At 38.8% G+C, this 27876-nt stretch overlaps 1 protein-coding gene across 2 annotated transcripts; it reads right to left on the bottom strand.

Moving 5' to 3' along the window:
* Positions 1-937: 937 nt before the first annotated feature.
* Positions 938-25631, bottom strand: LOC124057021 (anoctamin-9-like). Of its 2 annotated transcripts, XM_046385119.1 has the most exons (24): positions 25371-25630; positions 22949-23014; positions 19756-19878; positions 19488-19627; positions 18310-18359; positions 18031-18089; positions 13262-13341; positions 10228-10362; positions 8935-9028; positions 8179-8239; positions 7403-7485; positions 7206-7310; positions 6760-6924; positions 5663-5699; positions 5335-5446; positions 4776-4830; positions 4588-4685; positions 4248-4444; positions 2904-3056; positions 2571-2715; positions 2359-2481; positions 2127-2220; positions 1926-2038; positions 938-1800 (listed from the first exon to the last, which is right to left on the bottom strand). In XM_046385119.1, the coding sequence occupies exons 1-24, from the start codon at positions 25389-25391 to the stop codon at positions 1767-1769; spliced, it is 2343 nt and encodes a 780-aa protein (XP_046241075.1). In that variant the 5' UTR covers positions 25392-25630; the 3' UTR covers positions 938-1766. The 2 variants fall into 2 exon arrangements, with proteins under 2 accessions (XP_046241075.1, XP_046241153.1); XM_046385197.1 differs by lacking the exon at positions 7206-7310 and having other exon boundaries at positions 25371-25631.
* Between the last annotated feature and the right edge of the window lie 2245 nt (positions 25632-27876).

The following is a 27876-nucleotide window of genomic DNA, read 5'->3' as shown; positions in this document are numbered from 1 at the left end:
TTCCAGATGATGATTGTGAACAATCCATGACACTGTCAGGTCTCAGCTTTCCAGAGGGGGCGGTGCATGCTACAAACTCTGCAGGGTGCCCAAACTTTTGCAGATGTTTTTTCCCTTTTCTGTTATTTTCAGAGTGTAAACAAATGAAAGGAGATCTGACTTTTTTAATATGTTATAAGAATGTCTAATCTGTAATTTGATGCCTTTTGGAGATATTTTCAATCTTTCCTTGGCTTCTTTTTGCACATTAAAATAAATTTTAACCAGGGGTGCCCAAACTTTCGATCGGCACTGTATACAACCTCAACTTAAAGCCAGTTCAAAGGTAATATGCTTTGAATTGGCTGGACCAGAGAAAAACCCAGAAGCTGAAATGTAAGACTGGGAGGGGAAGCTGAACTGCATTACAATAGGAAGCAAAAGCTGAAACCTATACTTTAAAACTGTCAAAGCTGGAAGTGAAAGTAAACTACTTGAAAATACTAAAAGCAAGAACGTTTTTAATCTTTAATTGAACACAACTGAACTGCAAATTGTACACAAAACTTAGGCATGTACACAACTACCTCAGAGGAGGAGGACTAAGAGGGAAAAAGAAGAACAGGAGGAGGGGGGAGAAGAGAGAAGGAGAAGCAAAAGGAGGAAAAGACGTATCGTATATACTGTAGGTACGAATGTATGTGCTGAGGGGCTTTTCTTGTGAAAAACAAATATGCTGCACTTCCCGTTAACACGGTTGCACTTTTTGCAGATTTTAATTTGAAAAGTAAGTCCACACTAATAACAAAAATAAAGAACAGGATAACAGTAGTGTGAATGCTCACATTAAATAGCATGGATGCCTATACCTATGTAATGTGATGAAAGATGTCCCTATAAAGTGTGTCCTCACTGGAACACTCGATGGGGACACCAGTGACTCCACCAAACACAAACACATGGCTCAGTCTCTGCTTTATATAGGCTCAATCATACAGTATTACAATTACAATCAGATGACAGCAAATAAAAAGAACATTCACGAGCATAGATGATAAGTACAGTTAAAAGGTCTTCGGTTTGAAGCATCACCTTCTACATGGCAATATATTGGTTTCTTGTAGATTATTTAAGGATGAAACATATTTCTACTGAAATAACTGATAAAATGCTATTAATGTTGGCAATAATTTAATTGAAATTAACTGTATTGTATCATTTGCACAGAGTCGTATTGTGTATTAAAAAACAATACCCATCCCAGCAACCTCTATGCTGACCAATAAATGACAACATGAACCTTGAAAAAGAACAGGTCATTGATATTACATGCAAAAAAGACATCTGTAGAGGTTGTTAGGGCTGTGTAGTGTTTACCATTAACAATAATAAAAAAAAGTCAGAAACCTGATGTCTGTTAATTGCTGTCAGTTCTAAAAAAAGTTAACAGACTCAATTGTTTGCGGTTGCAAACAATTTTACCTCACAAAATAAGTCTTTGCTTCTTTGAACAAAAACAACAACTTAATAACAAGATTAAATGACAGTAATATATTTTTTCTTACATTTTAATATAAAAACATGACATGGTTTGGAACTGTGTTGTGGTGACATGTTATCAGGAATAAACACAAGACACATAAGCCTCACACAACATTGTACTTTCCAACAAGTGTTCCAAAAGCAAACACAAATGATAAAAACAAGACGCCATCTTTCCCTTTGACATTTCAACTGTCCAGTCAGGATTCATCAGTGGAAGAAAACCTGACGTCAGCTATGGGATGTCAGACATCTGTTGATTTGCCGTGTTTCATTTCCCTGAAATAATAAGAGAAAGACACATTACAGAATAAGGAGAGGAGTGGAGAGGCACATTGGGGGTGTTTAAACTTAAAATTCATCTCTTGTTATATGACTTTTGTTCTGTGGTCACGATGACTTACCTTAGCTCCTCCTTCAGCCGTTCAAGTTTGTCATGCAGCCGATTGTTCTTCACCTGAATAGGATTGTTGGGCACAAACCATGCTGCTACAAACTTGCAGACCACCACAACATGCTGCAGAAACACACACACAAAGACCCCAGACACAGTTTAACTTTCTTTAAATCAACAACATTGCTTAACCCAAATCTGGAGCACAAACCTCAAACAGGATGACGAAGGCAAAGCGCACAGCCAAGACCAACCAGAACTGAGAAGTCAGAGTGTAGTCTTCATCACTCCTATAGTCTCTGTAACTGTACACAAGACACAAACACAAGCGCGTGCACACACACACACACACTGTATGGTTACAAAGGTTGCACAGTTTCTCAGATCTCTACCTGTTTCTTCTGATATGTTTGGGTTGAGCAGAGTAAAAGTAAGGTTCGTACCTGCATTCTGTGACATTTAAGCCATTTTCTGTGATCATCTGTTTTTCAACAAAGTCCAGTCTAACTGCTGGGTGTGCCACCGATGCCATGGACAGAGTGTCATTAATGTAGCCCTGCATGCAGCTGTGACAATAGCACAAAACACGTGATGAGACACAACACAATCTGCTGACGTTTTATGAGGCGTTTCTACCAGCTGAAACATGACTGACTGTGTATCGGTGCTTCCATTAGCACATGGCCCATAACGGTAGCGGTACACAAGGCGTGGAATAAAATCTGATGAGACTCCAATGACCAGACCGTTAGCAATCACTGCCAACACACCAATGGCCTCCAACACCTTCGTCCACACACCTGCGGACAGGAGAACATACGATTGCAAACATACATCAGTAATAGGTTGCTCTGTGGAAATGACTGCAAATACTGCCTCTTTTATGTGAACATGCTCATGGCTACATTGGGTTGACTCATCAAGCCAATAACCAGATTCATGTGCTGCTCACAGAGAATGTCGATTAATTAACAGACACACAGCTCACCAATGTCATTGGTCTTCCTAGGAACTAGCCGTCGTTCCAGGCGGACCATCTTGATGGCATCCAAGCGGATCTCAAAGATGTTATTTACGAGAGCCAACAGGGGGGCGAGGGGGAAGGCTGCCACAAATATGGTGGTGAAGCTGAACTGGACCACTGGATAGGACAGACAGTAAGCTAGCAACATGGAAACTCATTCTTTTAAGCACATTCTCATAGGATTCAGTCTTTAATTCCACCCTTCTCTGGTGCAAAAAGCATTTTAAGTAAATTTAAGAAGTTTTGGGAAATGTGTGTTGTTTATATACAACTGAATGATGCTGCTTAGTTGAAATGCTAAATCCAGGCAGTCCAGTTTGGGTAGAAGATATGTGAATATCCGAAGGTTTATCAGACCAAAACACAGATCAAAAGACTGCGTAGCGGTTTCAAATACTCAGATAGTATTTTATAACTCTGGCAAGTTGTCACAGAGTAACCAATACAAATACAAAGCTCAGTTTACAAACTACCCAGACTATGACTGGCCAACGTAGTGTCTTAACAGATCATCTGTAGTTCAACTTTTCGTTTAAAGAAAATTCAATATAGAGATACATACAGAGTCAGTCAAAATGTATGCACACATCAGGAAAAGAAAAACATGCATAAATATTTAATTTGTATAAGTGCTTCTATACCTATAGATGCCTCTTTCGAAGTTTGATCAAATTACGATAACACTGTGTACTGTTATACGATGTTTTCCCAACGGATGGCATTACCCTTTTTTTTCCTGATGTGTGTATACATTATTTTGGCTCACTCTGTAGATACAATATAGATACAATTCTGTCCAGAGATAACTGAATTGAATTAAGAGATACTTAGATTCAGAGATGTGATTTGAAAATAATTTAATATAGAGATAAACAGAGAGAAAGATATGAACAGATAATTTGATGCAGAGGTAAGTGGATTTAGAGATAACTTGACTATTACTTGATTACTGGCTATAGATATAATTAGCAATAAATACTGATGGTAAGTACAGGTTTGTAAAATAATGGGCAAAACTTTCAACAGAAACACTCCAAAGTCTTGTGGAAAGTCTTCACAGAAGAGTGGAATCTTTTATAGCTACATAGCTGTCTGTGTATTTAGAACGCGATGGCTTTAAAGCCCATGTTGGTGTCCAAATTTTGTCTATATAGTGTATTTAAATGTGCGACATTCCAAAATCTAATAATTACTACCCTAACTCCACATCTCTCACTCAGGTCTGTCAGGATACAATCCACCTACAAACTAGTGATTTGTTGAGTTGAGTTTTTACATGCGAGAGTCACGGGCACACTGATGACCTACCCATCTCCAGGAACTCATTGAACAGGCTGAAGGCATCGGTGTTGGCCAGGTGATAGTTACGCAGCCAGTCCCGAAGTTTGCAGATGTCACACGGTTCAACACGACCCTCTTCATCACGACAGGCCTTCCTGTAACAGTGACCGCACTTCCTCTGCAGCTTCTTTGCAGTGTTTCTGCTCACACAACTCTTCAACCAGCTGGAAAACACATGCTCACATGAAAATAGAGCCTGATATGTTTTTTCTGATGACATCTAGGTTGACGCTACATGAACTGGACATTAACTCATCACCAAGTGCTGCCTTTCAGGATATGCTGAACGAAAACACAGCACACTCACGGCACAGTGAACTCAAAGATGTTGTTGAGAGTCTGCTTGAGCAGCATGATGACAGCCATCTGGATGAAGAGGTCTGTCAAACAACCACTAGGATGGCACTACAAGACACAGAGAACGCGTCAAAGATAGTTTGTACTGTGAAGCAGACATGCTGTATGATTGGCTAAAAACTCACGGAATGTCCTTACCTCCTCCAGTCTCCATCCAGCAATCCGCACGTAGTTTCCCGGGTGACCGTTTATCCTGTGACAAGAAAACATCAACACATCAGCATTTTAAAGTTCACCATACTGCAGAGTTAGCTAAAGTTTTTGCATTTTCTTGGATGGTTTGTGACTACTTGAGAACACATGAGAAAGTGTCATGATTTTAAGGTTAAATATATGTACTTTAAACATTAATAAAGCAGCAAACAACGAAATAGGCTACGTGCCTAATTTTACAGTTTGTAATCTGAGTTAAGTGAGCCTCAAAATGACAGCTGAATAGGCAAAACAGGAACAAACCTCAGGAAGAGGTTTTTCCACCATTTTCTTTTGGAGAGTTTTTCTGTATTGTGTATGAAAGGCTTAAGGTTTGAGGGTGTTCACATGTGGTGACAGGTGATGTGTGATATGTGGCTATAAATAAAATTCTCTTGACTAAGACCTAAATATGTTTCCATGAAAACAGGCAATTACAGAAATACAGCTACAGACAGACAGACAGGCAGGAAGACAGGCATACAATTACTGACAGAAGGTGTACCTGCCCAGGAAGAAGGCCACATAGAAGAGTGAGGAGAAGAGAGTGAAGAACTGGAAGGTAAACATCTTGACAGTGAAGCTCCTCTCTGTGGCAGCAAATGAGTTCGTCTTCTCTGAACACACATCACATGCACACTTGGAATATTACATTTTATCAAAATTCAATATAAGAATATATATATATATATATATAGGGATATATATAGAATATACATACTAAATTAAATTCACCCAACATTCCCCCACGTGCAACCACTCGGTGACAGTGGCAAGGTAAAACTGTGCTGGCATTACAACATATAATGTTAAGTATCCCATTTTGTTCTCACCTATGTCACACAGCTTGAGGGAGATCCATCTGTTTACCTATGGGTGGTATTGAGGAAAAAGAGACACGCAGAAAGACAAGAGATTTCATGTTTATTACATTGTTAGAAGGGAGACTTTCATAAGAGCAGCCATCAGTTTGTTCACATGTATTAGTTGTTTTTCATGAGCTTCCAGCTGAATCTTCTTCCTTTTTCCTCTGTAGTCTGATGTTCTTCTCAATTTAAAGATGGAGAACTTTTATAGACAAGCAATGTCAGATGTGCTTCCACATGAGCAGGTACAAAACAAACCAGAATGACTAAGAGCTTATTGAGAGATCAACATATAATTGTTCTCATTTTGCTCTCATAACACATTATGTTATGAGTGCAAAATAATGATTAGTTGGTGAATAGTTATGCAGAACCTGGTGATGCAGAAGCATCTGTTTTAGGGTTAGACAGCTCACATGGTCATTGTGTATTGTGCGGCAAACTCTGCTGCTAAAAAATTAAACCAGTGCACAAGTTCCAAAAAGACAATGCTGGCACCAAAGGTCAGTCCCTTAGACTCCCACTTTATAGCAGAAATAAATATGTTTAGTCTGGTACACAATAGGCTTTTGGTCTCTATAGCTAACTTTTCAATCGTCAGGGCTTATTTGCTTTGAGTGACAGCTGGGCAGCAATCGAATGAAGACTCAGGAATAATTTCAGTCCGATGCAAAAGAGAGCAAATTGCACTCAATTACAAAACTTTACGGCCGCATGTTCACAGTATTATCATTATTGGGCAAACCAATAATTATGTCAGCCTGTACAGAATCTGGTTGTTCATTTCTTATAAGAGGCCCAGTTCTGCCAACAGCTTTCTCCCCTGCATCTCTCTAGGTCTCCATAGCTGAGTAACGGCTCTGTCTATCTGCTCCATTGGTCCACTCGGACGTGTGCAACTTTTGCACTCAAGTTGAATACAGAATCATTCCATTCAATTCAAATTAATTGATTGGATGGTCTTTTTACAAGCCTGTGACAGCCCAACACCACATTTTTTTTCTTTGATGGCATGTAGACTTTGAGTGAATGCAGTATGAGGATCGGTATACAGATCTACGTACTCGGGTCATGATCTGGATGGTGAGGTAGTGCAAAACAGCTCCCAGCATCACAGCCAGAGGGTTGGCGTGTTCACTGATAAAATTCCATTCGCACTGAGACATCAAAGGGGCAGCCACCACTCGAAACACCACCAAGGCCTGAGCGAGACCGATGATCAGCATCAGCTGGAACACAAACAAACACACCGAAATGTGTGTCTTTTTCATGCACACCCCCTCTACCGCAGTTCACCTGCACTGTTTATCTCTTCTTCTACTGCTCTGGTATTACTTCATTTTGCTCCGTAAAACCAGTCTTACGTGAAGCTGTAGTTTAGAACCTATTTTGCAATAAATTGCAATTGTGTTCATCTTATATGTAGTTTTATCAAAAGTGCTTTACAAAATCCACAAACAACTTTGACATGTCCGACTGCTTTAGCAGAGTGTGTGTGTTTGTGTCTTACCATCAGTGTTACCAGAATGAGGACTAGAGTGCTGCGCATGTAGGAGTGTCTAAACTGTTTGGGTTTACAGTGTGGATCATTGACTATTTCCATAATCAGTTCCTCCTGTCAAGACACACACAGAAACAACTAAAATGCAGATTTAATCTTTAGTCATGGATACAATATGATCTGTGAGTTTAGGTAGAATGTAGTACCTCCTCTTCACACCAGTCATAGACTTTCCACTCACAAACATGTCTGGCTCTGTGTCTCTTCCACAGCTCCAAGAACAGAGTGGCTGAAAACACACAGACAGTCAGTTAAAGAGATGCTCAAAATCACAACTGACAACATTAACATTAGACATCAGAGGAGATCATATTACATTAGACATTCAATTCAATTCAATTTCAATTCAGTTTATTTATATAGCACCAATTCACAACAAAAGTTATCTCATGACACTTTCCAATTTGAGCAGGTCTAGACCAAACTCTTTAATTAAACTGTAAATAGAGAGAGCCCAACATTCCCCCTTTTAAGCAACTACAGACCAATATCTAACCTTCCATTTCTTTCCAAGATCCTTGAAAGAACAGTCGACAATCAGTTATATGACTTTCTTCCTAATAATAACTTATTTGAGAATTTTCAGTCTGGCTTTAGAGCTCATCATAGCACAGAAACAGCATTGGTCAAAGTCACAAATGACCTCCTCCTGGCATCAGACAAGGGATTTATCTCTGTCCTTACTGTTAGACCTTAGTGCTGCATTTGACACCATTGACCACTCTATATTACTGCACAGATTGGAACACCTAGTTGGCATCAAAGGAACTGCATTAAGCTGGTTTCAGTCTTATTTATCAGATCGATTTCAATTTGTTCATGTTAATGATACATCGTCCACACTCACAAAGGTTAGTCATGGAGTTCCCCAAGTTCCCCAATCTGACATCAGAATACAATAGATTAGATCACAGATGCTCACCCCAGATTGCCATGAACATTGCAAATGCCACAGTGCCCTCATTGTCAAACAGATGGCTCACCTGTGTGGATACAAACACATTATGCATCCCATCAAACGCAAAGACTATAAATCTGGCTCCACATGAACAGAGATTAACAGCAGGACCAACTTTTCATGAAACCATGTATGTATGTACGTATGTATGTATGTACGTATGTATGTATGTATGTATGTATGTATGTATGTATGTATGTATGTATAGTGCCTATAAAAAGTATTCACCCACTTGAATGGTTTCCCCCTGCTTTTATAAATGGACAAGTGAAAACAGATTTGTACAAAGTAATTAATCAAAAATATATCATGTAAAATAAGTGAATGCATTAATATTAACCCCCTTCGAGTCAGTGTTTAGTAGATGCAACTTTTGCCGCAGTCACAGCACTGAGTCTGGAATGAAATTTTTTGTACTGGTGAGGGTCTCTTAATCTGAGAAAATAATCCATGTCAAGAGGGTGGCAGATGGATGGATGTATACATGCAGATTCTGATTAATTCAAAGCTGATCCGTACATCACTGATGCGAAGACAAATGGTTTTCAACTTTTAGATGTAGACATGATCTGAATCAGAACTGATTTGTGTGTTACCATACTTTCTTTTTTAAGTGAGTAATGGATGAAGTCCAGAATTACATTCACACTATAATGAAAACTGCCAGCAGTTGGTTGAAGAAGTCAAATAAACAGACTTGAGTGAGAGAGGTGAGTTCACCTTTGCATAGGTGCATGTGTCCGACAGCTGCCACACTTGACACGTCTTATCACATCGAGGACACATGGTGATGTTGGACTCACACACTTCCTTACTAAGGAGACAAAAGGCATAAGTAAAAGGTCAGTCATGTTGTGCCAGTGTTTGAGCAACTGCTTTTCAGCACAAACATGATAAATAAGAAAAAACGGTTCCTCATTGCTCTGTTGAGGTCCAAAGAAATCGAGGGACACATATCACATATTTAAAAAAACAAATATATTTCCAATGCACACAAAATATTTGCTAAATACATGTGATTAGAAATCAAAAGGTTTACGTTTAAAATTTACATTTTAAACAGCAAAATCCTGCAGATAGCAGATAAGCGGTATAGAAAATGGAGGGGTGGACCTTTAAAATGTTTCAAAGTATTTTTTTAATTTTTCTATTTTCATCAAAACAGCCAGGCAAAAACTGCATTATTCCTCTTCAATCTGAAGTTCAACTAACGGACGGACTTTCCAGCACCCTGGTGTTAATCTTATTTCTTTATATATGTTTGTTTTTCTACATTCACTTACAATAAGAAATAATTTTTGTGTGGATTGACAACTTTTTGTGGAGAGTCTTTACATTTAAATCACAAAACACACATCAATCCTTTTGTGTGTATTAATGAAAACTGAGGCTCATGTGATTCCATACACTATTTATAATGAGAAAACCTTGTGGAACACCACCATCCATAAATATAGCTAGACGTCTTGGACCAAATGTTTCGGGCTACGGGACATAGCAACTATGAAATCTGCCCTTGCGATGCATGAAAACAAACCAAACTTTGTTCTAAGCCAAGCTTCCTCAATTGGCATAACGGGCTAATAAACCCAGAAAACATCGAAACTTTAAAACAAATCAGCCATACATGCTATTACTTTAAAACTAAAATGTAGGCCCAGCTGACCAGAGTTTTTCTTAAACACTTTAAAATAATTCAACTAATTGAGAGTCTCCTTCAGAAGCAATCAGATTTATCAAAAACTGAGTTCACAGCACACAAGAATGTTTGACTGTTATCAGATACTTCAAATTCTTGCTCGATAAATCTCTAATTAAAAATGTTTGAGATGTCATCCTCTGTAGCAATTTGACTTTGAAAACTTTCACAAACCTCACAAGTCAGAGAGGTTCAGGAGAAAAACATCGAAATGTTCTTTCATGAAGCCCTAAAACTGTACATTTGCAAATGTATGACTTCAGTTATAGTGTTTCCTAAGACCTTTTCCAACATAATATGACTGTACATCTCACATGAGAGGGTTGGTGTTGAAAAAGGCAAGACCATACAGGAACACCACAACACCAAGAGCAGCAGCTGGAACCAGCAGCTTGGTGTACCAGCCCAGCCACAGGTAGTATAGAGCCACCTTCTCTCCAAAATAGCACCTGTAGGAAGGAAACACATAAGCAGGCAACATCAGAATCAGAATTCCTTCATTTATCCCAGAGGTGAAATTCTTTAAACATGCAAACACATCAAAATACCAAAACTAGAAAAATGCTCAGTCACTGTAAATGTTATGTGTTATGGTTTTAGAGTGTTGAATCACAGCTTTTACAAGGCCGCACTTCACTTGAGTGTTTCACTTCAAATTAAATGTGGTGGTGTTATGTTGGTGTTATGTTTGTTATGTTCAGCCCTTTGAGACAAACTGCTTGTATAAATGGGCTATACAAATAAAGTTGACTTGACTTGACTTGACTTGGTGTACAGAGGCCAAATGCCAAAAAACTGTACCTAACTGTATATTTAACTTTCCCTTCCTCTCTAAGATCCTTCAGAAAGCTGTTGCCAATCACCCATGTGATTGAGGATTGAGGAAGGATTTCCAGTCTGAGCTCGTCGTAGCATGGAGACATGCTAAGGAGACAAATGACCTTCTGCTTGCATCGGACAAGGGACTTGTTTCTGTGCTTGTATTATTAGACCTTAGTGCTGCATTTGACATCATTAACCATAATCTCTTATTTCACAGATAGGAACAGTTGATTGGCATTGACAGAACTGCATTAAGCTGGTTTCAGTCCTGTTTAGCCAAATGGTCTGAGGTCTGTAGCAACTGACTCTGCAGAAAGTTGACGACCTCCGCGCACTATGCACCTCAACATATGCTGACCCCGCTCTGTCATTTTATGTGGCCTACCACTTTGTGGTTGAGTTGCTATCGTTCCCAATTGCTTCTAATTTGTTATAATACCACTGACAGTTGACTGTGGAATATTTAGTAGCGAGGAAATTTCACGACTGGCATCCATCCTATCACAGTACCACACTGGAATTCACTGAGCTCCTGAGAGCAGTCTATTCTTTCAGAAATGTTTGTAGAAGCAGTCTGCATGCCTAGGTGCTTGATTTTATACACCTGTGTCCATGGAAGTGATTGGAACACCTGAATTCAATTATTTGGATGGGTGAATGATTACTTTTGGCAATATAGTGTACTCATCAATGAAACCACAAAACAAGATGATACAAATCAGTTGACTAAATTTCAGGCAAAGACAAAGGCAAAACCTGGATGACCTGCAATTTTTTACTTCTAAACTCAGACAAAACTTAAGTTATTATGCTGGGCTCCAAACATCTTCGAAACATCCATCCATCCATTTTCTATACTGCTCATCCGTCATTCATTCGAAAGCCTTATTCTTAGTCTTTCACACTCAACCTGGAAAACAGTACAACCGATTTTTATTGTTGTAGTGTACTGCGCGCCTGGCCCATACTCTGAATGTCTACTGGAACTGTCAGAATTTCAATTGAGTCTAGTCCTTCAAACAAATAAAGTAATTATTATAATTATTATTATAGGCCATGTAATTATTATGGGCGATTTCAATATCCATGTGGACAATGATAACGATAGCCTTTGCACAGCATTTATCTCTCTATCAGATTCAATCAGCTTCTGTCAGTGTGTACATAAACCCACTCACTGTTTTAATCACACTCTTGACCTTGTTTTGCCATGTGAATTGAAATAGAACATTTAATAGTCTTTGAACAAAATACTTTTATCTGACCATTGTTTAATAACTTTTAAGTTTGTAGTACTTGACTACATTACGACCAAGATAAAACTCCTACACTAGATACCTGTCTGATAGTGCTGTGGCTAAATTTAAGGAAGCAATTCTATTGTCACTTACTTTAGTATCATGTCCCAGTACCGTAGAATATCACAACACTAAAGAAAAATCTTATGCCAATTGTGGTCCCCTTCAAATCGACCATTTTGTGGACAGTGCTGCAAGTTCATTAAGGACAACATACGATTCTATTGCCCTACTAAAAAAGAAACACATAAAGCAAAAGAGACTAGGGCCATGGTATAATACTGAGGTTGGCATATTAAAACAAAATGCTCTAAAGTTTATTTCAGGATTTTAAAAGGTTCTGTCCTTGGGCCAATATTATTCACTCTTTATATGCTCCCCATTGGTGATATTATTAGGAAACAATCCATACATTTTCACTGTAATGCAGATGGCACACAATTGTACTTGTCAATGAAACCAGATGAAACTATGTATGTATGTGTTTAATGAATGAATGAGTTCATACTTTAATTTTCCAATTAACTAATTACTGTTAACATAATATGTATAATGGTTGACCTTTTCTAAGGCCAAAGTCATCATTAAGAATTCATTAAATTTTGATTTGTTTGTTACTTAAACATCGCTAAGCAACTTGGGTGTGAGTTTAAAAAATTTTTTTGAAAAAGCTAGACCATCCAGACATCTTTGCTTCGGCGAAATGTTTATTCTCTTTACAAAAAACTTCAATGTGAATGGCTATAAAGAAACCTCTGAAGACTGAAAAACTATTGCTTTTTTGTTGCATGCAGCCATCATAGTATTTGGTAAATGTTATTCCACCTGCTGTCCGTCCTATTGTTTATGTTACCCTAACATTGTCTCTGTATTGTATGCTTAGTTTTTACTGTGAATTTGGAGAGATGTTTTCAAATAAACCAGTAACAAGAAAGCCACTTGTATGTGACCGTGCTTTGAAGGAATTGCAATATTGCTAATTTTGGATCTCCAGGATCCCTTACTCAGACTCTGTTAGTCTGTCCACTATGTTTATATATGAAACTCTTTTGTCACTTTTTCACCATTGAAAAACAATAAAGAGACCATTACAAAGTGAAACAGGGATAAAGACAGTTATAGAGACAAGAAGATAGATAAATACAAATACAGACAGACAGTAACAGACATACACAGATAGGTGCATACTGACAGATACAGGCAAACAGACAGACAGTTACATACTGACCTGACATCGCTGACTGGTTGGCCTGTGAACAGACCCGACCAACGAGCCCACTTCTTCTTCAACCGTTTCTGCTTCTTTCTCTGAGAATCATAGGAAAAATCAACATATAAACACCAAGTTTGTATACTGCATGTTAACATACTAGATCAGAATCAGAATCAGACTTGCATTTATTGCCACCTAAGTGAAGAGGTCTCACATTACTAGGAATTTGTCTTAGTGACCAGTGCATACATAAAACATAAAATGATTAACATATAATAATATAATGATAAGAATCATTAATGTAGTAACAAAAAAAAGTAATCTAAAGTAAGGCTATAAATTGACTTATATGAAATTACAAGATATCCAAAATGAACAAAACAATGTGTTAGATTATGTGTGACCACAAAATAGACCCTGATATGAACTCAGCAGCATAGCCACATATTCTGTGAGGTAGTACAAGTGTGCAGAGTAGTGCAAGTAAGTAAAGTAAACAGTGCAAATAGTCAGCAGGTGGATCATGACAGGAGCAGTGACTGTACTAAAGTAAAGTGACTAAAGTGACTATAAATGTGTTCCATATCAACATTGCAGTATCTGGTCGTGTGTGTTTCAAGCATTTCTCAGTATTTGATGTGCTCAGCTTCATGGCACTTACTCAGTCTCTATAACAAAGAGAAACACCTCTGCCTTTCTAACAGAAGGAACAGACTTTTCTAGTTCACCACCTTTTTTATTTACTGAGTCATACTTAGAGTAGCCATGTTTTTGTCATGTTTCATGACATGCTGATAAGAGGAGAAAACACTGCTAGCACTTTTTTTTCAAACTCTAAACCTCTGAGGACTCAGCTGTGGAGTCTCTGATGTTATGTTTTAAAGTCTCAAACCACTGAGCCTTTGACTTGTTACTATGTTTAAACAAATTCTAACATCAGAACAGAAGCTGCTTCATTTTCTCTGAGTAAAGATTATAAAATGTGTGCAGAGTAGAGACATCCTGAGAGCATCTAAAATACACCAAATCAAATGTCAATTCTTAAAGATACATCTTTTTATCCACCTCACTATGCTGTGTGTTGCATCCAGGGGTAGAAGAAGCAAATTAATGGCCTGTGGTATAAGTAATGTTTTCATTATTACTTTGTCAATCGCAAAATTCTGCATAACATTAAACAGGAATTTCCATCTTCAATCAAAAGCTTTTTCAGCATCTAGTTTTGTCCTTGACCAGTGATGACCTGTTTAGACGCATGTCATCATTCAGTCGCTGGCTGTTGAGGTGGTGTCCAGCAAACGATGTGGGCTTTGTAGATAATTGGCAGACCTTCTGGGGAAGACCTGGTCTCATTAGGAGAGACGGCATTCATCCCACTTTGGATGGAGCAGCTCTCATATCTAGAAATCTGACTGACTTTCTTATTAAACCAAAACCCTGACAACCCAGAGTTGAGACCAGGAGGCAGAGTTGCAGTCCTGCACGCCTCTCTGCGCTTCCATTAGCACAGTAATCCCACAGAGATCACCTAAATTAATTAAATCACATACAAAAAGAGGAGTTATACATAAAAATCTTATCCTTATTCTTACTTATTCTTATTCTTTCACACTCAACCTGGAAAACAGTACAACCGAATCTGAATGTCTACTGGAGTTTCTATCAAGTCTAGTCCTTAAAACAAATAAAGTAATTATTATGGGTGATTTCAATATCCATGTGGACAATGATAACGATAGCCTTTGCACAGCATTTATCTCTCTATCAGATTCAATCAGCTACTGTCAGTGTGTACATAAACCCACTCACTGTTTTAATCACACTCTTGACCTTGTTTTCACACATGGCATTGAAATAGAACATTTAATAGTCTTTGAACAAAATACTCTTTTATCTGGCCATTGTTTAATAACTTTTAAGTTTGTAGTACTTGACTACATACCACCAAGAAAAAACTCCTACACTAGATACCTGTCTGATAGCGCTGTGGCTAAATTTAAGCCTGGGGTCAGCAGTAGAATAGAAGCTGTCCAGCTCCTCCCTGAACTGCCTCTTTTCTGCTGAGATGGCTTCTCTCAGTCCGTACTTTGCAGCTTTGTACTCCGTCTCATTGCCTGATCTAAATGCAAGAGAGCGGCTGCGCAGAATGCATCGCATCTGACTATTTATCCAGGGCTTCTGGTTGGGGAACTTCTTGACTTGTATGGTGAGCACAATATTGTCAACACAAGTGCTAATGTACCCATCTTAAAGAACTGATAGATTGATAGTAGATTGGGAACCAGAGCCTTTAGTTATCAAGCTCCCACAGTAGAGGAGCTTCCGGTTTTGGTCCAGGAAGCAGACACCCTCTCTACATTAAGAGTAGACTAAAAATTTTCCTGTTTGATAAAGCTTATAGTTAGGGCTGGCCTTGGCCGGCCCCTAGTTAAGCTGCTATAGGCTTAGACTGCCAGGTGATCTCCCATGACGCACTGAGCTCTTTCTTCCTCTCCCTCTCCTTCTGCACACATTTATGTCCCATTAATGCATATTACTAACTCAACTTCTTCCCTGGAGTCCTTGTGCTTTCTCGTCTCGCAGGTTCTCATGGATCGTGGTTGGACCTCCTGCTGTGGTCCTGCTTGAAACTTACTGCAATTACTACTGTTTAGTCCTAATCTATTTTAATTCTATTACTACTCTTCTGCAGCTGCTACCATTATTACTGTTACTACTTTTGTTATCATAATCACCTTAGTACTTTCTGTATACTTCATCTTTATCATTATCTAGTTGTCAGTTGCAATACTTCCGGTATCATTGCTGTTGTTATGCATCTCTGTTCTCTCTCTCTCTCTCTCTCTCTCCCTCCCTCTCCCTCTCCCTCTCTGACTTTCACTCTCTGTCAACCCAACCAGTTAAGGCAGATGGCCGCCCACCTAGAGCCGAGGTCTGCTCCCTCTAAAAGGCGGTTTTTCCTCGCCACTGTCGCTAAGTGCTAGCTCATGGGGGAATATTGGTCTAGAGTTTTGTCTAGACCTGTTCTAATTGGAAAGTGTCATGAGATAACTTTTGTTGTGCATTTGCGCTATATAAATACACTGAATTGAAACTTACAGATTAATTGGAGTAAAATTTAATTTAACTGTAAACGATTTGTATCCTTCCACAATTTTCTAGTTTCACCACAATCTAATTATTTTTTTTTCTCCTTCAGAAACAAAATAAAATAAATGCTTCTTTCCAAGCAGCTGGACTTTCCCCTTTGGTCAAAATATGTGTCAGTGTTTCCTTCAGACACTACCTCTCTCAAGTGAATCTGTCCATGCCCAGGACTTATTAGTTTTCACTGTGGCTCGAATGGAGTAAATTTCTTCTTTAGTTATCTGTGAGATTAGTCCTTTAGTTTGATCTTCTGTCAGGGTTGGCCACATCTAATAATCTCAGTAGTGTCTCCACTTTCTGGTCATTGTTGCCCTTGTTGTGCATATAATAGCATTCCTTAGAAAAATCTATAATTCCTGGTCTTGAATGTCCTTAGTATACTGTGTATTTAGTATACTTAAATACTGTGTTATTTGCATGCTCTTTTCATAGTTTGGAAGACAGTAATTTGTATATTTGCTACCTTCATAATAATTTTGCTTCATGTCTGTTGAGCTCCTCTGATCAAAAGAAAGAAATCACCTTCCCTCTTCTACCCCTTTGCCATACATTATTGTTATGTTCTAATCAGCCTCATCACAGACAGTACAGGGCGGCACAGTGGTTAGTACTGTCGCCTCACAGCAAGAGGGTTCCAGGTTTGAATCCCGGTCTGGACCCTTCTGTGCAGAGTTTGCATGTCCTCCCTATACCTGCGTGGGTCTTCTCCAGGTACACTGGCTTTCTCCCACAACTCCAAAAACAAGTACATTAGACTAACTGGCTACTCTACATTGCCCCTAGGTGTGAGTGTGTGCGTGTGTGGTTGTCTGTCTTTGTGTGTCAGCCCTTCAACTGACTAGCATCCAACACCCCTCCTCGCCCCTGACAGACAATGCATCACAAACATTTTTGGCATTAATAAACAACATTAGGTAGTACACTTTGTGTGACCAGGTGCAGGGAGAAGATCCTCATTTTAGCCGCCACTTTCAATGGTTAAAGTGACAACTGTCTCCAGTTATTAGTTGACACAAGCAATGCTAATTTTGTAAGTAACTTGATGATAAAACAAACTTGTCTATTGTTGGTTTGTATGTCTGCACTTGGCTGTTTTCGAGGGGAAAAGCTCCACTCTGTAAGGCCACTCCATAATCAGGGTGAAATGACTTAAATATAATGAGATGTGTTCTGATTTCTTCATGTCAGCTTTAATTGGAGAGTCAAACTCTCCAATTAAACTTAATTTATAACTTAATTAATATTAATTAAATGTAATAGTTTTGAACCAGGGCCTTCAGTATAACATCAGTTAAGGTGTGTCTGCCAGTTAGTAGCAGGAGCAGTAATATCACTGTGTCACATATAAATATAATCAACATTTCTTTTCATATGTGCTGTCTATATTGTTATTTTTATTGTGTACACACACACTGTGTCCTGCAGAAAACCTTCTTTAAGAATTAACTGAGTCATATATCAGATATCATATTCAGGTTTTAACTGAGCATACTCTAATCCGACACGTTCTTTGGTCCATCAAAGCATCACTTTAATATTGGCATTAATCAATATTAAAGGATTCCGATCTGAGCCAAAAACACTTGACAGAGTAGCAGCTACAGCAGGTTGAAGAGATCAGTCAAAATGTGACTCACCTCATGGAGGCAGAAGATGGTTTCAAAGACATCCTTCTCCAACAGTTCATCCAGGTTCTCTAATAAATAAAACAGAACACATTGCTATGGCTGCCATTTGCTGTACATTTCAATATATTTTCATATGTTGTCAAAACTGATAATCAAAATTCATGGCCACATGTTCAACGTTTTGAACCGGGGCCTTCAGTATTATCTGCTGGCTGTGTGGATGTTTTGTCATGTTTGCTGTAGGTCTACAATGTCACTGCAGACAGTGTTCTAAGTAATCACACTCACCTCCTGTGTTGATATAAGTATGATAAAGGATGAAGTTGACAATTCGGATCCTGGAGAAAAAGTAAAAAAAAGAGGAAAAAGTAAGATGAAAATGTATCTGCAGGATCAGAATGAGTGGGTTCATATAACATGAAGTATTTTGACTGTACACAGGTTGATATACACCACAAACATATAGCAGGTGAAGAAGAGGAACGAACAGATGGGAGGTTCACTGAAATGAGGGAACACAAGGTGGTAAATGTTCATTTTGACTATATAGTTATCTAAGAACAATATGTAGTCAGGAGTTGTTTTTCAGGTGCTGGTAATAGCTTAATGTAGTATATTAGCAATTCAGAATATCAAAGACAGTACTTGCAAGTTAAGTTCAAGCAAAATTGAATCAATAAAATAATTATCTGTAATATAAATGCACAATTATGACTTAATCTTCATCATTGAAAGCATAATTTTTTCTCTAGGAGCTATAATAATTAAAGTTATACCAGGATCTTTGTTTTTTTGGTTCATTCTAGACAGACGCAGTTGTCTTAAACTCATTACGTTGAATGAAAAAGAAACAGTGTATTGGTACAACAATAGAAGTATTGTAGACAACAGCCTCTTTTAACATAAGCTCCAGCCATCAGGTGTTCTGTATCTACTGGTGAACTATTCCTTTATAAGAAAAAATGTCAAAAGGAGGTTAAAACTGGGGCTGTCACACAACGCATTAATTTCGATTAATTGATCACAGAAAAAATAACGGGTTAAAAAAAAAGAACACTGATTAATCCAATCCGGTGCCCTTTGACCCGTTCGGTAACAGCGGCTTTGCAACATGATGGAGGCAGAGCAGAGCATGCTGCCTGGCCCCATCAATGCAACATCGTTAAACTCTATGTCAATTATTCACTGATTTCCCCATCTGCCAAAATTTGTGTGAACTGAAATATTTTTTAATACTTTCACCGCAAAAATTGATGTAAGCGATTAATTTCGATCAATTAATCACAGAGCAAGTAATTTTGTTTTAATCACTTGACAGCTCCAGTTAAAATACTTATACACTACATAAAGCTGTGTGGAAGAGTGCAACCTTACTGTTTATAATCAGTGCAGCTTCCAAGAACTACCATGTGTCACCATTTTCTGTGACTGCAGTGTGTGTGTGTGTGTGTGTGTGTGTGTTTTACCTGGTAGCCTGTGTGACAGCACCCTTCACATCTCCACACCAGTTACAGGAGTCAGAGACTTTGAGCAGGTACTGGTAGTCTTCAAACATCTCACGTGGAGCACGGAGGCCAAAAAACACTTTGTCATCATGAATGATCGTCTGACACACACATTAAAGGAAAAATTGATGATTTGAATGATTTGTACATTCATTCTCACTATATTACATCGTGTCAAGTCAGGGCAAAGAATAACACAGTAATGGCACAATAAAGGAAGCAGACTCACAGTGACCGCAATATTTTTCTTTTCTAGCTCCTGGATGAATGCTTTCTGTCTCTGAGCCTTCTGGTCCGTGTCATCATTCACCTTGTGGGCCACCAGCACATAGTCAAACGTCTTCTGGACAGGCTGTTCAACAATACGCCCGGTGAAATATTTTTACAATGATCATGTTAATAAATAGCTAAATAGTTCAAAATAAGTCAGTTCAGAATCAGAATCAGAATCAGAATCAGAATCAGCTTTATTTGCCAAGTATGTGTGACCATACAAGGAATTTGACTCCGGATTTTTCTCTGTCCTGTGCACCATACAAAATACAAAAAAGCAATAATAATAATAAAAAGAAGAATAAAATATTTACAAGAAAAAAAAAAAAATATATATATATATATATATATATACATGTACATATATACATGTAGTGCAAACAGTGGAACCTCTCAAAGGGACACCGATATGTCCAGCTAAAACAAAGTATATCAAAGCTATTTTAACCCCATCTTACCATGCTCACTGGAACAATCTTTCAGAGGTGTGCAGAATAATGTGTGATGAAGCAAATCACGAGCTGTGGTCAAATCACGGTTATGAACTGTCTCTATGCACAGCCTTAAGGCAGCTTACTTCTGTTTCCAAACTTCACGTCACCTCACTGAGAGAAGCTTGTGCTAAAAACATTTATGCAATACTATGTTTTAATGGAGCAAAAACAAAAAATTAGATCATGGATTGTGACTGTGATGAAATAGATCATTATATATATATTTTTTTTTTCTTTTGCCAGATTGCCCACTCCTAGTTTCTGGACAAGATATCTGTTTTTCTCTTATCACTACCTGCTTATCATTATTCATAACATGGAGTTGATTCACAGTCTAAAAATAATTAATAATAATGCTTACAATCATCTATTTCACTGCGAGCTTTGTGACACCAGTGGAGATAAACAGAAGCAATAAGGCGCAGACTGACCCATTGTCAGTCACCTAAATTTGATTTGCTGATCACACAGGATGGCATCATCCAAACTACTGTCTGTATCACTTCTTGTTTCCTGATAGAAAAAGTTCTGTGTTAAGGTTTCAGTGTACTTGTCCCTCTGTCCCCTTTCTTGTGGACAAGTGAGGTTATCCATATGAATGACTTCTATGAGAGACTGAAAATGTGCGCAACTATCTCTGAGTCACGCTGCAATAGAAAAGGGTCTTCTCCAAACTGTCACAAAGTTGGAAGCATAGCACTGTCCAAAATGTCTTGGTATGCTGAAGCGTTAAGATTTCCCTTCAGTGGCAGTGAGGGGCCAATCTCAACCCCTGAAAAACAGCCCCATTAAGAGGTTTGTCTGGATACTTTTCTCTGTATAGTATAGCTTTCATTGCTCATGATTTATTTTATTTTGTTGAAATACTTCCAAACAACACTCTTATTAGATCGAGTGATGTCTGACTGAAAATGATGAAGATTGTCTAGTGCTGATCTATAATTTATACTGTATGGACCTATGCACATATTCATAGTTACATCACTGCACCTGGTCCAAAAAAATGTGAACTTTTAACATGGAACAAGGTTTTTACATTTAGGGTATTTTTACATTTATTATACTGATGTCCGAATTAAGTATGAGTATTGAAATAATATTGGTCCCTCAAGGACCCACAGACATGAAATGATGTAAATTTCAACATCTGATTTTGACACAATAAGTGGGTATCTTCCAAACTTACAAACATTTCTTAATTGTGTCCACAGAGTGACAGTGTTCCTTGTTGATCTGTTGTAGGGCAGAAACATTAAAAGGGAATGACCTACCCTTCAAGTCTGAATGTAGATAAACTGTGTCCAGATGTCCACATATTTCAGTGTGAGACTCAGCTAAAGTGCTTCTGAGGGCATCATCAGTTTGAAGAAATGATAACACGTGTCTAACAGTGACCAGATATCCTGCAACAAGTACCCATCCATCCATCCATTTTCTATACCGCTTATCCATCAAGGTCGCGGGGGAGCTGGAGCCTATCCCAGCTGACTACGGGCGAGAGGCGGGGTTCACCCTGGACTGGTCACCAGTCAATCGCAGGGCCAACACACAAAGACAAACAACCACACACTCTCACACTCACACCTAGGGGAAAAAGCCTGTGAATATTCTCATTCATCCAGGTCATGGTTATCTCAAGGAAATTCAATCGAATGCAACTGGACTTAGTTATTTGTCTTTGAAGAGAGGTGAAACGTCTTCAAAGACAAATAACCAAGTCCAGTTGCATTCGATTGAATTTCCTTGAGATCACACCTAGGGGCAATTTAGAGTAGCCAATTAACCTAATGTGCATGTTTTTGGTATTGTGGGAGGAAGCCGGAGTACCCGGAGAAAACCCACACAGGGACAGGGAGAACATGCAAACTCCACATAGAAGGGCCCAGACTGGGATTCGAACCTGGAACCCTCTTGCTATGAGGCGACAGTGCTATGCAACAAGTACACATCTGTCTTATTTACATGTTGTATCTTGTTACTTGTAAGCTAACCACCCACTTATCTAATGAGTCAGTTCTGAGTCAGGTGACAGCACCTGTTCTGAGTAAACCCAGGTTTCAAAATTCCAAAACACCTGCCAAAGACAAAATGTGAGTAGATGTTCTATTGGGCAAGATAAAACCCAGAAAATGTCCTGATGTTCAGAGTAACAACAGTGAGCATACCTGTCAGACCCACTTAACGATAGGAAATACTGTGCTCTGGTTATGTTACACATTGCATGCTGTCCAATAAATGAGATAAAACAAGCAAATGAGACAGCTCACAGGCTCACTGTGTTATCTTGTACTGTGAGAGACAGACCTTTAAAGTAAAACTCTGTTCACGTGTCACAGTACACGGGTTTATGGGCAGCAATATGTGTCAGTAGAAAGCGAATTTGAATCATTTATATATGAATTTGAATCACATGAACTGAGTTATTCAATTCTTCAAGTTGAGCAAATTGGATTCAAATGTACATGATTGAAACTCAGTTTCTACTGACACATACCTCTGCCCATACAGTTTTATCTGTTCAACAAAGAGTCAGTGAGTCCTTTCAAACAGACAAGTTCTTCATTTACATGTTACTGATGAGGTCTGTCTACAGATAACTTGGTCAATTATGAAAAGTTCAAATGAAAGGAGGCAGGGGGAGATGTGGATTCTCACCGTTGAAGGAAGTAAAGGCTCAGTGCTGTAACCGTCCTTCTGTCTGTCCCCCAGCTCAATGTTTTCCTTTAACACACAAACACACAAAAAGGCAGATAAGGTAGCATTTTAAACACACATACGGTGCAGTGCAAGCTTGTTGCTTTCATTGTTTATTGCATTCTGAACATTAAATCTGACCTAACTTAGCCCCTGTCCCTTATATTACATCTCACCGTTCAAGCTGCTGTTTAAAGTCAGATTGGGTAACTTCACACATTCTTCATCTTACAAATAACAAAGTTTAATTCATGTTTAATAAAACAAACCTTCGGTCATTTCAATACAGTCATGTTTTACTGCTGCTGATGATCCCTTTTTTGCTCCTCATAACATAAAAGCTCTAATCCTTTTTTTTGCATTTGAAAAGTTCAATTCATACATAACACTCCTGCTCAACTTTCAACCTTTCTTTATTCCTTGAATTGTGTCACATTTGAGTGTTTTCTATCCAATGTCTTGTTAGCAGGTACTGTTAAGTCTCATTAAATCTGTAACTATAAGGTTCTTTATTAAGCTCCTACACTATATAGACAAAAGCATTGAGCCACCTGACCATTACACCAGCAGGGACTTAAAGGACAGCGCATTTTAAATGCACTGACAACTTTTTACCACAGCTTTCACTCTTGTTTTTGCCCATTCATGCAGTAGAGCAATAGTGAGGTCAGGCACTGATGTTGGACTTAAAGGCCTGGCTCGCAATCTCTGTTCCAGTTCATCCCAAAGGTGTTGGATGGGGTAAAGGTCAGGGCTCAGTGTGGGCCAGTCAAGTTGTGACAACACCAAACTCATCCAACCACGTCTTTATGGAGCTTTGCTTTGTGCACTGGGGCACAGTCATGCTGGAATAGAACAGGGCCTTCCCTAAACTGCCACAAACCAGGAGGCACAGCATTGTCCAAAATGTCTTGGTATGCTGAAGCATTAACATTTCCCCTCACTGGTAGTAAGGGGCCTTGCCCATGCCCTGAAAAACAGCCCCATAAAGTGGTCTGTCTGGATAGTGTATTTAGCTCAAATTTCCTTTTTCTTTTCTTTTGTTTTCAAACAAAACCAACAAAACTTATCAGGTTTTGGTGGAAAGATTTGCACCACGCACTGTAAATTTGTCCGGTCAGGATCCACGTATCTGACACTCAGTTATCGTTTATATCAATGATGATAACACCAGTCAGTATAAAACAGTACAGTCCACGAGTTGCATGAAATGATCCTGAATGATCCAACATTATAAGTCGTTATAGAGGACCTATTCCATGACAGTTACTGATCAGCATATGTGGCGAGTTGACTGACATGTTTCCAATTAACAGTCGTGTCTACTTGTACAATCTTGAATCATTCTTCTGGTTTGTCAGATTGTGTGATTAAATTTTGATTCATCTAATATACTCAGAGCCGGCTGTTGGAGTCTTCGTCTTCCTCGCTAACAGACATTCAGAAGCCTGCAGGTCCAGACCTGCTCAGCTCATGTTCATGCCTGTTTTCTCTTGTTTGTTCTGGATCTCAGCCTCTGCTTTGTTGTCTTCCAAACAGTTTACACCTTTTAATGTCCCTCCCTACAATGCAGATAAACCAGTAGATATGCTTAGATTCTGGAATTCACTGCAGTGAACCTTAAGCATGGGTGTGAACCAGTGTTAAACAGGTTTCACTTCTGATCCATTGACCCCTGTACTTAAACGATCATCACTAATTCTTGAAAAACAGCCTTTACTCAGCGAACTCTGCATCCTCAGGTCTGTCTCACAGGTAAAGTAGAACAAGGACATTTGATGTTTCAGAATCAGTTGTTGTCGAGCCTTCTACCCACAGGAACTTTGTTTGTTCCTTTTGGGAGGCAAAACATTTAAACTTTCCTAAAAATGCAATCAGATGAGCCAAGTCATGTACAGCATTCTCTGCATGGATGTGATTCATTTAGCTTGCGATTGTGTCTTATCTTTCATTTTTGTGTTCAACTTACTATTAATTTATTTTTATCTATAAATATATATTTGGCTTGTTTTGTTTGTCTTATTTGTTTACTTATTATCATGACTGGGGTAAATTAATATGCTTGCTTTATATTAATGAATTAATTAAAATAATTAATTTTACATTGTAGACCACATTAACATCTTGGGTACAATGACAAGTAGACTAGACCCGGCATAGTACCGCGAAACTGTACGTAGTGGAATGCGCTTTACAAGTGACATTAATGGAGATAAGAGCTAGCATTTCCTTTAAGTTAACGTTACAGAGAAACTATTTATTTTCACAATGAGCAGTTCTAACTTCATAAAACATCGATATAACATTTTAGTGCAGTTAGCTAAGGCTCACATCTACCACACGGTAAACACAAGTCAGCTCTGTGGCGTGTGAGTGTGTTTACCTCCACAGCTTTGAAGAACATGCTGGAAGTTGTTGAAGTCGAGGTGACGCTCGGTCAAACGGAACTGCATCCAACAAGAAAATACACACATAATACCTCGTGCAGCTCTGTCCGGCCTCAAGCCATCATGAAAATCAACCAAGAACAATTAAGATTCATCTTTCCATAAAAAAAACTGCTCCTCGTCTCACTTCCGTATATCCACAGACGTGTACTGTGCACCTTGTCGTGCGAAAGGTAATTAAGGTGTGCCTGTGACGTCACATTTCGCCGAAACGGGACGTGTTTCTTTACCGGTATAGTACAGAAAAGCATTGTGGTGTTCGACAAACAACAGAAGAAGGCAGTGGAGATAGATGTAGCAACAGCAACATGAAGAAGAGGGAACACGAGACGCCCCAAAATGACCAAGTAACCATAACAGTGGTGCCAGTGGGGGCTGTGACCCCCAGACTGGGAGAGTGGCTCCAGCAGAGTCCAGGAACAACATCGGTGGCCCCTGTATAGAGAAGCACAGTCTTAGGAACATCTAAGACACTGCGCAGAACCCTCAAACTCCCAGGTGTCTGGTAGAGGAGTTTGAGGAAGACACACACCGCCGCACAGGGGATGAGAGGGATGAGAGAGGGACACGGCGTGGGTAGAAAAATACGGGTAAGAGATTTTAAAAAAAGAGGTAAAACATCGGCCACTAGATGGAGCCAAATGGCCGCGATTGTCACTGATGTTCTGATTATTTTTAATTTCACTGTTCTTCCCCTTTGCTTATGTATCTTTCCTTTAGATTTAGTTCATTACTGGCCATGTTTTGGTACACTAACCTATATGGTAGCGTGCTTACATTGAGAAGATAATCTACACAAGAGCAGTGAAGTCCAGACATTTGGATTCATTCACTACACTGATTACACTGACACTATATACAATGCCTGAAGGTTCCATACATATGATGTCATATATATGTGTGATATGGCAACGTATGCATGTGACATTTTTGTTATTAAATACCTTTCCGATACTGCATAAACACTGATTGTGGGTTATTTTGTGTATACTTAAAAAGATAATAGTTGCATTACTTAATTTCCCTGATTTGCCAGGTGTACTATTTTAAAATGCTCACTCTGCTTATGACAATATTTCTCTATTGTTATGAGGAGTATTTCATTTTTGTAGGTAACAGAACATCAATATTGTGGGTATACATAAAAATATATCATACAGTAAATAATATTACTGAAATACTGCTACACACACTGTTGAGGACAGGTCTTACACTGTGGCACACAGCTGAGCATAAGATGATGCCACATTATACTTGCCTCTATCATCCTCCAACACCACTCACTGTATGTAAATGTTTTGAAGGCACAATGTCCCTTTGCTGTCACCCCTCTCATTGTAGTGCTGTTGTTTCAGACACAGAATAAAACTTCCAGTTAAAACATCCCCTTTAATTGTGCGACCACTGAGGCGGCAATGCAACTGTTTTTATTATCAGTTAAAAGCTTTCCCTACAGGAAACTAGTAATAGAGAACATATCTGTGGAGATTCTCAGTCATCCAGGTCAAATTCACACAAAGAGTTAAAGCAAGGCATCTGGACAGGCTTGAAGACATTTCGCTGCTAATCCAAGCAGCTTCATCAGTTCTGAAAAAGGACAATAACAGGAAGAGGAGTAACATTGTCATTCCTTATGTGTCAGGATTATCAGAAAAACTAAAAAGAATTTTCAACAACCACGACATCCCGGTCCATTTCAAACCAATGATTACACTGAGACAGAAACTGGTCCACCCCAAGGACAAAATGCCCAGGGGAAAACAGAGCAATATTATATATGCAGTCCAGTTCAGTGAAGAATGCTCTGATCTATACATTGGTGAAACAAAACAACCACTCCACAGAAGAATGGCACAACACAGGAGAGCCACCTCCACAGGACAAGACTCAGTGGTCCACTTACATCTTAAGGAAAAGGGATATTCCTTTGATGACAACAATGTTCACATTCTTGACAGAGAGGACAGGTGGTACGAAAGAGGGGTCAAGGAAAAACCTTGACTCAACAGAGGTGGTGGACTTAGACATCATCTCTCTTGCACCTACAATGCTGTCCTCCCATCCATATCTAGGAAGTTTCACTCCAATTCACATGAAAGCCATAAGAACAATAGGTCGTTAATCGGTCATACCCGAACTCATTAACAGTCTCACAGCCATTAGCCAGTCGTTAGAACCAGATAGCCAGTCGTTAGACACAGAGGGCCAATCACTGTCCGTCCAACTACATAGACTAATCTGCAGGACTATCAGATCCTTTGTTTTATTTAGTTTCACTTAGTCACACCCACTGAGGTGTATACATTGGTTCCTCACCAGTCAGTTTTCAGAACTGATGAAGCTGCTTGGATTAGCAGTCCAGACGCCTTGCTTTAACTCTTTGTGTAGTAATAGAGAATTTTTTATATAAATGTTTGGTTTGGTTTCTAAAAGTACCAACTA

Source organism: Scatophagus argus, chromosome 1 (genome assembly GCF_020382885.2).
Source record: "Scatophagus argus isolate fScaArg1 chromosome 1, fScaArg1.pri, whole genome shotgun sequence".
Classification (NCBI taxonomy): Eukaryota; Metazoa; Chordata; class Actinopteri; family Scatophagidae; genus Scatophagus; species Scatophagus argus.
This window is presented reverse-complemented; position numbering and strand designations above follow the sequence as displayed.